Raw genomic sequence first — 12,607 nt, 5'->3', positions numbered from 1 at the left:
GTTTCTACAATGCTGCTATTCGGTGGCAAGCTGGCTAGCTAGCAGTGTTGGCTACGTTGCGTTACGTTAGGGCGAAAATAGCTGGCTGGCGAACCTCAATAACTACACAATTATGTTTGATGCAAAGACGGCTATGTAGCTAGCTAAGATCAAACAAATCAAACCGTTGTACTGTAGTGAAAATGAAAATCAGACCGTTGTACTATAATGAAATGTAATGAAAAGTTTATACTACTATTCGGTAGACGGTGGACGTTTGCTAGCTGCTGGGCAGATAGCAGTGTGGACTACGATAGACGACGGAATACGATAATTACGCAATTATCTTTTATACACAGACGGCTAAGTAGCTAGCTAAGAAGAAATTGCTAAGGTTAGACAAATTAAACCGTTGTACTATAATGAAATGTAATGAAAATGAAATGAAAAGTTATACTACCTGCAGAGCGAATGCAAATGCGACCGCTCGCTCCAAACCGGATGTCATCACTCATTGTAAGTAACAATTTGTTCTTAACTGACTTTCCTAGTTAAATAAAGGTTAATAACACAAATGTCTGTACCAGAATAGCTGCATTAACTCTGCATATTTGGAAATCAGTCAATTGAAATAAATAAATTATGCCCTAATCTATGGATTTCACATGACTGGGAATACAGATATGCATCTGTTGGTCACAGATACCTTTAAAAAATGGTAGAGGCATGGATCAGAAAACTAGTCAGTATCTGGTGTGACCGCCTAATGCAGCGCAACACATCTCCTTCACAGTTGATCAGCCTGTTGATTGTGGCCTGTGGAATGTTGTCCCACTCCTCTTCAATGGCTGTGTGAAGTTGTTGGATATTGGCGGGAAATGGAACACGCTGTCGTACACATCGATCCAGAGCATCTCAAACATGCTCAATGGGTGACATGTCTGGTGAGTACGCAGGCCATGGAGGAACTGAGACATTTTCAGCTTCCAGGAATTGAGTACAGATTTGTGTACAGATCCTTGCACCATGGGGCCGTGCATTATCATGCTGAAACATAAGGTGATGGTGGCAGATGAATGCCCCGACAATGGGCCTCATCTCGTCACGGTATCTCTGTGCATTCAAATTGCCATCGATAAAATGCAATTGTCCGTAGTTTATGCCTGCCTATACCTTAACCCCACCGCCATCAAAGAGCACTCTGTTCACAACGTTGGCATAAGTAAACCGCTTGTCCACAACGCCATACAAGCTGTCTGACATCTGCCCAGTACAGTTGAAACCAGGATGCATCCTTGAAGAGCACACTTCTCCGGCGTGCCAGAGGCCATCAAAGGTGAGCATTTTCCCACTGAAGTCGTTTAGTACGCCCAACTGCAGTCAGGTCAAGACCCTGGTGAGGATGACAAGCCCACAGATCAGCTTTCCTGAGATGGTTTTGGACAGTTGTGCAGAAATTCTTCAGTTATGCAAACCCACAATTTCATCAGCTGTCTGTCCGGTGGCTGGTCTCAGATGATCCCGCAGATGAAGAAGAGGATGTGGAGCTCCTGGGTTGGCGTGGTTACACGTGGTCTGCGGTTGTGAGGCTGGTTGGACGTAGTGCCAAATTCTCTAAAACAGCGTTGGAGCCGGCTTATGAAAATGTAATTCTCTGGCAACAGCTCTGGTGGACATTCCTCCAGTCAGCATGCCAATTGCACACTCCCTCTCAACTTGAGATATCTGTGGCATTGTGTTGTATGACAAAACTGCACATTTTAGAGTGGCCTGTGCAATGATCATGCTGTTTAATCAGCTTCGGTCACGCCCTGACCTTAGAGAGCCTTTTTATGTCTCTATTTGGTTTGGTCAGGGTGTGATTTGGGGTGGGCATTCTTTGTTTTTGTTTTCTATGATTTTCTATGTCTTTGCCGGGTATGGTTCTCAATCAGGGACAGCTGTCTATTGTTGTCTCTGATTGGGAACATTTACATTTTACATTTAAGTCATTTAGCAGACGCTCTTATCCAGAGCGACTTACAAATTGGAACCATACTTAGGTTTCCCTTTTCCCTCCTTTCAGTGTGGGAAGCTGTCTTTTGTTTGTGACACTATAGCCTTAAGCTTCACGGTTGTGTTTGTATTGTTTATTGTTTTTGTCGGCGTCATCCTAAATAAAAGGAATATGTACGCTCACCACGCTGCGCTTTGGTCCACTTCATTCGACGGCTGTGACAGCTTCTTGATATGCCACACCTGTCAGGTGGATGGATTATCTTGGCAAAAGATAAATGCTCACTAACAGGGCTGAACATTTTCTTTGCAAAATTTGAGAAATACACATTTTTTAGGGCCTGATGAATTTATTTATATTGACTGATTTCCTTGAATGAACTGTAACTCAGTAAAATATTTGAAATTGTAGCATGTTGTGTTTGTATTTTTTTTCAGTGATAGTGGTCTGAGAAAGTTAGTTTTTTCGACGTTTCTAAACCCATGTGGCTCACTGAAACAGTGACTGACACCCGCAGAAACATTACAGAGAATACATAGGATGCTTTGATAAGGCATTATTTAAGTTATACAACACTTTTCTAGATGTTCAAAGCACTTTACATTATATGGGGCTTAACTCATCCCTTCCATTACCAATGTGTAGCACCCACCTGGGTGACCATAGAGACCACAGAGAACAGGATTTTATCTTAATATCTTATCTGATGAATGATAGCTTGTACAGAGTCGTGCCCCTGACCCTCACTGCCCTGGGACAATGAGATGTCCTTGAACCAGAAGGAAGAGTGCCCCCTACTGTCACTCCAACATCACCTTCAGCAGCATCTGGTCTCCCATCCAAGGATCAAGCAGGCCGAACCGTGTTTCAGGGGAATGCCAGCAGTGGGATACATGGTGGTATGGCTGCAATTCACATCTATAGTCACACTTCTGAGAGTCTTCAACGCTGAGCTGAACATCCTGTGGTGAAGACATGAATTACTGCCCTGATTTTTTCCCAATTAAATTTCTGTCCATCTAATCATGTGAACAATGTATTATTTTTCACAACGATAAAATGTATCATCTTTACTGATCTAACTGCAAGTGTAACTGAATGAACCTCCAAATGTGCTATACTATCAATACAAATTGAATCACAAAACAGAAGAGGAAATCACTCAACCACCCTGTGAGAAGACAGTGAAGCACTAGAGCAAGATAAACATTTTTATTAATTCCAGCGACTCCCTCTTCTAACTCTTATCTGCAAGAATTGTGTAAGATTGCCTCATACTTTCAGAGGCCCATGTAGTATGGATATGGAGAGGTTTTGCACACCCTCCTAGTGGTGGTTGATGAGATTGGGAACTTCTGTTGTCACTCCAAGAGACAGATACCAGTCTTCCTCAGTGTGCCTTTGGGCTCTGGGTATGCAGTAGATTAGTACTTTAGCTTCATTCCAGTCATAATTGTTGGATTGACCGTTATGTAGAACTATGAGACCAACAGATTGTGGATATATGTATGTATGTTTGTATGTATCTATGTACGTATGTTCAGTATGTATGTATAACTGACCCTTTCTATGTTTTCCTCCCTGACTTTACACTAGAGAGTGTGATCTCCTAATAATGTAGTGACTGCTTGCAAGCATTACAGAAATTGTGTTTGTGTTAAGAACAATTTCCCTGTAAAATATCCCATATTTCCCTGAAAAACACAAGACTTTATGGTGTTCAGAACCTTTATTAATTTTCATCATTATATGCGTAATCATTCGTTACTGTACATTCCTCTAGTGGTGAAAAATAGATGTACTCACTCTCCCTGCAATGCAGCCAACCAGACCAGAGGGAGTGAAATCTTGGTTCAAAACAGACACAGAAGGGATGGGCATCTCGCCTTCCTACTCTTGTCTATCACTTTGAATCTACGGCCTAAATAAAATGCATAGCCTATTGGGATATGAAGGAATTGAATAGGTGTATACAAAATTGTGATACAGCACTACACCTAACCTTTCTATCGGGGTCACGGTTGCGGCCATATTGCTACAACAATCTGATTGCTTCAAAACTACACACCGACATATTGGCAGGTCGAGATGGACCAGCCTGATCCCTGGTTCACCATTCTGTAATATGTGGAGTGAAATAGAATGGTGAATGCAGCAATCAAATTGGTTCTACCAGACTAGCGCCACAGATTATGAGAAGACAGCTTTTACCAGGTCAGGTCTGTACGAGTTTGAGAGGGTACCTTTCAGTCTGTATAATGCCCCTGCAATGCCACTTACCACCCCATTGGGTTTGTAGGTGTTTGAGTGGATACTTTTCGACCTGTGTAATGCCCTTGACACAGCGGTGTCCGGGCTGATGGTGAGACTCCCTATTGACCTACCTTGATGTTGTTGTTTATTCGCTGGACTGACAGACATCTAGTCCACCGTTAACAAGTCTTCCAGAAGATACATTAAGCTACATGACCAAGGCTTAAAATCACTTGTGTTAGCTGGGCTATAAAATAAAAGTGCACTTCTCTGTGGGTCCCACAGAAATGGATTGAGCAACACTGATGTAAACTGTGTCTGACTTCTGTAACAGTGTAATAACAATGTATTGTAATAACAGTCCACAAAGAATACATGATAAAAACATAACTGGTTTATTTGGCTGCAATTTACCTGATAGTTACCAGACATCATCATCTATCAAACAAGCAGACCTGAATTGAACACATACTCATCAAATAAGATTCTCATGAAGACATTATACCCAACAACAATTTATTGTTGTGTCAACAGGTGATTGTTTTTTTTCGCAAAATACAGCCAAGAAAAAAGTAAGCTGATAAAACAGTGAATTCCATGTATATTTTCCCATTATGTAAAAGTGGACAAACATCCTGAGTATGATTCAATATTTGAGGGTAAAGCACTGTAGAAAAAGTCAGCTAATGAAACTAAAACAGTTAAAGCATGACTTTTCAAATAACAATCAATCATGCATTTTTAACAATCAAACATGCATTGGGTACTTTAGCAAGGTCTAGGTGGTTTCCTACATGTTCAACATTAGCATTTTAGCAATCAAATGTTCTAGTAGTTTGCAGCATTTATTAATGAACTTTTCCACAGCATTTTAAACATTCCTTCTTCAATCCCTTATACCAAATGAGTGGAAGAAGCAAAAGGGTACTTAAATGAATAAATAAAACAAAACGTACAACATCACAGAATAAAGCTTCCTTCCTTTATGCTGCCATTGAGTGTCAATAACACAGACATAATTCAATTGCTTCTATTACTATTAAAAAATGACAGTTAAACAGTCAATCATTGCAAGCTCAAACATTACAAGGCAGGTCAGTGTCACAGTGGTCACGGACAGTTTAGTTTAGTTCCCTCCTAAATTCAACTGAGGCCTGAAGTCATTCAGGGAAACATTTGGAAAAGTACATTGTGTTGTTTATTGTCTGTAACAATTTTAAAGCGATCATATTATTTATTTTTAGAAAAACTACCAAAATCATGCAACTATAATTTTGAACAAACAAGTGCTTTTGATGTGAGTGCTGGTGTTGTGGGTAGGAGATTAGGCACTGGCATCTTGCTTTAGGCGTTGACTACGTGCCTTGTAGACCTCGATGAGTAAATCTTTGACATATTGAATCTCTCGTTCCACTGACTCCGCCTTGTCGCGGAGCTCCCGGTTGTGTTCCTCCAGCCCATGAAGCTCCTCCTCCAGTATGTCCAGCTCTGCCCTCTTACGCAGTCGATACCTGCAGTTTACAAAATACCACTGTCAGCTTGCACCTACTGTACCGTTGGAGCCCCCCCTTTCCCCTTATTATGTCCCTCTCCCAGTCCCCACCACAAGTCGCAGTTGCCAACCCTATCCTACACCCACAACATCATATCTATCTTTGTTGAAGCTACCATGACTTGTCTGGGTCACTGAGCTACAGTAGGTTGGCAGTTCAATATCAGTTCTCTCTAAGAGATAGAGATAGCTAGTGTCATGAATTTAACATGGACATGTTTTCCCAACCTCATCCCTCAAGTGCTAGATTTCCGGATATGCATCTATGAACATCCAAGATAGCAGGTCCTATTAGAAGAGTTCAGATTTCATATTTTATAAACACATTTATATCTGAGCAATTCTGGTAGCACTATCACACCAGTGAAAAGACACAGTGATCCCATTCAAACCAGAGATGAAGGTCTACTTCAAATGTGCACAGATTTTTTTTTTGGTCCGACAAAAAAATGACCAAACATTCTATCATCACAGTTTTATTTAAACTTTATAACACAATAAAAAAAATCTGTATATTTTTCACAACATACCTGTGAGCAGCTGTTTTGTTCTGGTCTCTCTTCTTCTGCTTCCGTTCTCCGGTATGTACTTCCAGAGGGACAGCGACAAGGCCTGGTTTGAGGCAGCTCAGGGAGCATGGATCTTCCTTTAACCTCTGTGCTGTTTGCCTGTGAATGGGCGAGCCCTCCATTGGCCCCTCGCTCTCTCCTCTTGACAGACATTCGTAGCTTTGGTCTCCAATACATTCTGGGAAGAGGTAGTGGTCATGCTGGGGCTCTGTACCATGTACTTGTGTAGGCTCTTCGATTTCACTTATAAAGCTATGATAAGGCTCTGTATCAGCAACGTTCGGGTGGTGGTGGTAATAGCCACCGTTTGCCTCTGGCTCTTGAGGAATACCTCCAGAGAGTCCACCATCTTTGTTGCAATGCAAGACCTCCAGCCCCATACCATCATAACCACTGCCACTAACCTTCATTCCATACATCAACTGTCCTTCTCTCTTGGGGTGGGTATCGAAGGACCCACCCATACAAAAACCTCTGGTCATCTCTTCACTGCAAAAAACGTCCTCTGTAAAACAATAACTTTCCTCTTCCTTCAGCAATACACCACATTCTCTGACTTTCTTTACACTGCCAATGTTCTTCCCAACTCTCTTCAATGTAGAAAAGTGGTTAACAGCAACCTCTGTGCTTCCTGAGGAACTTCCTTTGGCACTCCAGGTGTCATGCTCAAGTTCCTCTCCAACTTTGTTGACACCATCTGAAACTATTCTTCGGCAAGTATTGTATGAACAATGATGACAGTTGTATGGGGCTGGTCTCGCCATTTTGGGTCTTCCAATGGGACCACCACAGAAGCTCACCCGGTCGAGTTCCCCTGTTGCCAGGGTAACAAACAGTGGGCTGGTTTCTGATTGGTTGCCACTGTACGAAGCATAGGGCAACTGGTAGTAAGAATGGGCACCCATTGCTTGGGCGCCTTTGTCACATTTTGGTGATTTGTCCAATTTGGTTGAAGTCGATTCAGACCGGAAGTAATCCTCAAGCTGAGCAAGCTCCTCTTGCAAAAGAGAGGTCATGACCTCCAAGTCAGAGGGCACCTTGACATCATGTTCCAACGGTGAGGGTGGAGAAGATGAGCTAGAAGAGGATTCAGTGGTCGACTGGAACGAAGACAAATCAACTTTTTCCGTCATCCAGTCCGTCTGACCATCACCTATGAAAAAAAATGATTTTGTTAAAATATTGAATTCAAATGTCCATATCGCAGGCATAAAATTAAATGAGGATTTTTTAAAAACGGTCCTTTAATTTCAGATGATAAATGATGATAAATGTAGAAAAATCTGGAAACGATAAATGTAGAAAAAAAAGAAAACAAAATATCCTTGAGAAACTAACCGATCATTTGAAAATGATTGAACGCCATCGTCTTCATTGGGAAAATATCCACTTAGCTTCACTCACTGTACGACATTAGCCCGTACTGCAGTGCGGTTCCACCTGGAATGTGGAAAAATAAAAAAGCGTCTTGCCGTAACTCACCAATTATGTGCTGTCTCTCCGATAACTCCACCCCCTTCCTTCCCCAGGATTGGCTGTCGTTAGCTTGTTGGGAAGAGGGAATGATGAGGTCGACCGTGCAAACAAGAGGAATTTTCCTGCGAAGGATCGATACCGCCATCGTGTCTTTTATTTCGGTCAAAATGGTGAAATGCACTAAGTGTGCGAAGGTTCCAGAGAAGCGTCACTATGGACAGAGTGGTGGGAACACTTGAAGACCTGTGAATGACAAAAAATTCAAATTAAAACAATCAAGAACTCTACTGAATTTCCACACCCAAACACCCCATTTCACCCCACTGCCACACCCCCAAAACCACCACACACTAAAAACAACTGTTCAAATTGTACAATTATCAGAGGGTCTTCATCAGACCAAAAATGGTTGAAGATTCCTGATAATTGCATTTTACATCCATAAACCAACATCTTAGTTTTCACATTACGAAACTACTGAACTTTAGGAAAATAAGTTGGTTTGGAAATCTGTTTCAGGGCTATATAACCCTGTCTCTATGAAAACTCACTCCCCTCATAAAATGCAACTATAATATCTCAACAACATATCAAATTGTATTTGTTATAATCCATTTCACAGTCCAGGAAAGCAGTGTCTACACTACAGTATAGTAAACAAGGTTCATGTTAGTTAGCCTATGTGTATTCTATATCAAATATTAAAAAGTATATTTTTTTCCCTCTCGTTCCAACTATTGTTATATGTTTATGTTTTAAATGTATAGCAAATTTCTACATTTGAAAAATATCGATTTTACTAGTAGCCCACTGATAAAATATTTTTCAGTGGCAGTTCTCACCTCTGAGCTCAGTAGGCTACTGTAAAACTGTAGATTCAAAATATCTCTATTAGACTAAAAGGTCATTACAATAACCCCAACATCATTTCAGAAATGGTTAATAAAAGAATTACAATGTCAAAGCTAACATATTGAACACATTTTATTTCACAACTATAGAATAAAGAGAACAAATAATTTCACTTACCCCATTATTTCTCAATAGTATAGTTGTTTGGAAATGCGTTGCAAATGCAAAGCACAACAACTAGTGACAGGGAGGTCAATTTAATAAGCCATTTCTTACTTAGAACACAATGACTTCATTTGATGTATTATGAAGACGATGAGTTTCAAACAGAAAGTTTAGGAATCCGCTACTTCTTCTGGAACTACTAAATCCGGACCGTATCACACTGTTACAAATCAATCCGCAGTTTACATTTTACCCCTTTTATCGCGTCATATCCAAGGGACTTTCCACCGTGTTATTTCCAAAAGACATATTGTAATAAAATGGAAATAAAACGATGTAACTTTACATTATTTACATTTAAATAATAATATATATTTACATTGCTACAAACACACTTGGGTTGCAAAAACGCAATTCACCTCAGGAATCATGGTTTAATAACGGACACGGTTTATAGCGGACTATTTAGTCACACACACGGGAGGAAGGATACAGTCTTGCAGTTGGAAGGTGTAACTTTTGTTGCAGCCCTGTTGCAGCCCTGTTGCATCAGTTACGCAGCGGGTTCGCCGAATGTTGTAGGATTGTGGTCACACTATTGGTTTATCTAGACTAAACCTCTTATTGGTCGATTAGGAATTGTCCAATGATTTTTAATAGTCATATATCCAATGTTACTTTGTATATGTGTGTACACGTAGTAAGGAGACAGAGGCCACCTGCCTCTTTCAGTATTTAATATTTCCTCCATAAGACATTACCTTTTTAATAATTATAATAAGAAGGTTGCAACCTATAACTTTACGAATGAGCAAATTCTATTATAAATGTAATGCACTTTAGTGTATTCAACCAGAGAAAAACTTAGTTGGCTACCAGCCATCAATTTCATCTCAACTAAAATTGTCAAACCTCTATAAAAAATGTCTTATTAACATATTTTGTGTATAAAATATTAATAAAAGTATAATAATAATTCCAAAGGGCTATATGGTTAGAAGGACAAAAACCCACACAGGAGGTCAAAGCAGCTTACACTTGACCTTATCTCTCATTAGTACAACAGTTACACCACTCTCTGTCTGGAGTTGCTATGCATTTTACTCACTGAGAAACCCAAAGCTGATTGAAGCAGCCATGTCTTCCTGTTGCTATAGTAATAGGGAACACTGCCCCCCTTTGAAAACATGTTTTTTGGAGTGTCTGTTGCCAAGGGTTTAAAAGAATCCCCTTACCTCTGTGCTTACAATGTTCTTGTTATTGCACTTGTTGGAGCTTTTGTGCATACCTCTTAATTCTTTGCATTTGTAATATTCGTGTCATGAAGTTCATGAAAACTTCCTGCAGTCGCCTGACCCTTTCTACGTCTATTCTTTCTCGACGTGTGTAACCTAACCTGCAACCTATATTCTATTGTAATATATTAAAATTCGACTATTCCATTCCCAAAATAATGCAGAAAACTGGTGATAGTATAACGATACAGGACACACGTTTTTGTGTGTTTTTTTGTTTGCTTTCTTCACTGTTTCAATTTCTCACAGCATTAACCATCTGATAGCAGCAGAAACGCCATCTGGTGTTATCAATAGCATTGTTGAGGAATGTAGTCCACTTGCTATTGTAGTTCATTTGTTATTGTTTAACTTCTCTCCAGGAGAACAGCACTAGTAAATTGAAATGTAACTATTATAATCATATGGGAGAGTACTGTTGCTTTTTGAGAAGTTCTTTAAGATTTGGAATAGTGGAAAAATTACACATGAAACACCCAATAAACACTGATGCATGCTATCACGAACGGATGTTTGTGTGTGTGGATGTGGACAATGTGCAAATATTTTCATGTTTTTTCCCCTTTTTTCTGTTTGAAGTAGTCACGGAGAAGATTTATATTATAACAGGCATATTGTATGCATATGATATGCGTTCAGTAGTCACATATCATCTCGTATGCCATACCTATATCATTTTGTGCTATATTTTATTCATTTTCTATCTACATTTAATTTATGGAAAATAATACAAATCATATTTTCTGCTGCAAAAGCATTGCCCTTTCTGCAACTACTGTACAAGAAGCTTTGAGAGATCTGACCCTACATCATAGAGAGAACTGCTTTCAAAGGAGGGCTTGCACTTCGCAAGTATGGCACATTGGTAACAGTTACAGCATAGTTTCATCACCAGCTCCCTACGAATCCTGCTTACATTAACTTTTTACACGGATTGGCAATATGGGAAGCAACACTACAGGTTCCTGCCAATACAGGGACACTTTTGAAACCTTTAATACACCCTCCCTCCCACATTACTTGTGTGTAAGATGTCATTGTAGTGATTAAATCCTGTACTATAATAAACAACAGAATTGCTTCCTTTACTTTGTGTATGTATATTTAGTAAAAATAATCCTTTACGAAAATCTATTTGTATAGAATAATCCTGAAAAATTATATCAGAGGCAAATTTGCAAAGATATGACCTTAAATTTGATGAAACCTTCTTGAAAGTCAATCATCCCCGAGGAAGCTTGGTAGAAAGAGGGAGTGTCATCCTGTCATCTTATCATGCAGCACAATGTCATGCAATGTGCTGCATTGTCAAATGTGTTTCAATCACAAGCTGGAACTAAGAACTTCCTCTTTTGTAAGTCTGTATGACATTCAGAAGAAGAAATAATCTGTGTTTAATTAGTACAAATGCTTATACATTACTTACAAAAATACTTTGAATCATATTGACATTGAGCCTGAATATTAATACCGTAACATATTTTACCCTGACATGGATGGTACATTTTTTTTTTTTTTTAATTGTTCACTGGGCCAAAAGCATCACTTTAGGATATTATCACACTTTAGGGAAGACCCAGATGCAGACAGTGTCGAAGTAACAAAAGTGTATTACTACAAGAGGGGGCAGGAAAAACAACAGGTCAAGAACAGGCAGAGGTCAATAATCCAGTGTGATGTGACAAGGTACACAACGACAGGCAGGCTCAGGGACAGGGGAGGCAGAATGGTCAAAACTGTGAAAACTAGAAAACAGGAGCTAGAAACAGAGCAAGGGGAAAACTCTGGTAGGCTTGACGAACAAAATGAACTGGCAACAGACAAACAGAGAACAAAGGTATAAATACACTAGGGATAATGGGGAAGATGGGCAACACCTGGAGGGGGGTGGAGACAAGCACAAATACAGGTGAAACAGATCAGGGTGTGACAGATGTTGTATTTTAATTTGGTTTAACAGTATTGCTGTGCTGTGCTTATTTCCTGTACACAAAAGGTGAATGATGGTGGCAGAACAAAGTGCAGTGTTCTGGAAAGTCTGGTTTGAGCTTGAGCAGGAATAGTGAAGTAGAGGCTAAAGACAATTTTTAAGCATGCATTTTAAAGCTTCTCAGGTTCTCATTACATTTCATTTCAGTTGTCATTTCATTTCATTAATCATACCGGTGACACTTTGTTCACCTTCATCTTGAGCTCTCTCACAGTCACCTCCAGTCAGTAACTGATCGTGGCTCAGATTGGGGAGGTAGTTAGTATCCTATGCCCCACAGCCCTGACTATGAGCTGACCAGGACCAGGAGAGCTAAGGCAGCAGACCACAAAATAACTGTAAGTCGCTCTGGATAAAAACGTAAAGGGTTGCAGTTACATGTTCAAATAATGTTACTGGATTACTGAATCTTATTTGTACTGCAGTTTCACATAACAATATGGGTTGGAATAGACAACAATCCAGTGATTTCAAGCCATT

The 12,607-nt window shown here is 39.9% G+C and overlaps 1 protein-coding gene across 2 annotated transcripts; it reads right to left on the bottom strand.

Moving 5' to 3' along the window:
• Positions 1-4,607: 4,607 nt before the first annotated feature.
• LOC129832169 (uncharacterized) lies at positions 4,608-9,334 on the bottom strand. Of its 2 annotated transcripts, XM_055896013.1 has the most exons (4): positions 8,855-9,334; positions 7,832-8,068; positions 6,311-7,502; positions 4,608-5,739 (listed from the first exon to the last, which is right to left on the bottom strand). In XM_055896013.1, the coding sequence occupies exons 2-4, from the start codon at positions 7,968-7,970 to the stop codon at positions 5,553-5,555; spliced, it is 1,518 nt and encodes a 505-aa protein (XP_055751988.1). In that variant the 5' UTR covers positions 7,971-8,068; positions 8,855-9,334; the 3' UTR covers positions 4,608-5,552. The 2 variants fall into 2 exon arrangements, with proteins under 2 accessions (XP_055751988.1, XP_055751989.1); XM_055896014.1 differs by lacking the exons at positions 7,832-8,068; positions 8,855-9,334 and adding an exon at positions 7,688-7,823.
• Positions 9,335-12,607: the final 3,273 nt, after the last annotated feature.

This window comes from Salvelinus fontinalis, chromosome 33, assembly GCF_029448725.1.
Source record: "Salvelinus fontinalis isolate EN_2023a chromosome 33, ASM2944872v1, whole genome shotgun sequence".
In the NCBI taxonomy this organism is placed as follows: domain Eukaryota; kingdom Metazoa; phylum Chordata; class Actinopteri; order Salmoniformes; family Salmonidae; genus Salvelinus; species Salvelinus fontinalis.
The sequence above is the reverse complement of the archived record's forward strand: the minus strand, read 5'-3'. Positions and strand labels throughout refer to the sequence as shown.

What these genes read in the sequence shown, in the direction of transcription:
- LOC129832169 (XM_055896013.1), bottom strand. Translation starts at nt 7,970, where the DNA reads ATGGCGGTATCGATCCTTCGCAGGAAAATTCCTCTTGTTTGCACGGTC. An exon ending in GGAGAGACAGCACATAATTG is followed by an intron (nt 7,503 to 7,831) that starts GTGAGTTACGGC and finishes TTTTTTTCATAG; the next exon opens with GTGATGGTCAGACGGACTGG. An exon ending in AACAAAACAGCTGCTCACAG is followed by an intron (nt 5,740 to 6,310) that starts GTATGTTGTGAA and finishes TGTAAACTGCAG; the next exon opens with GTATCGACTGCGTAAGAGGG.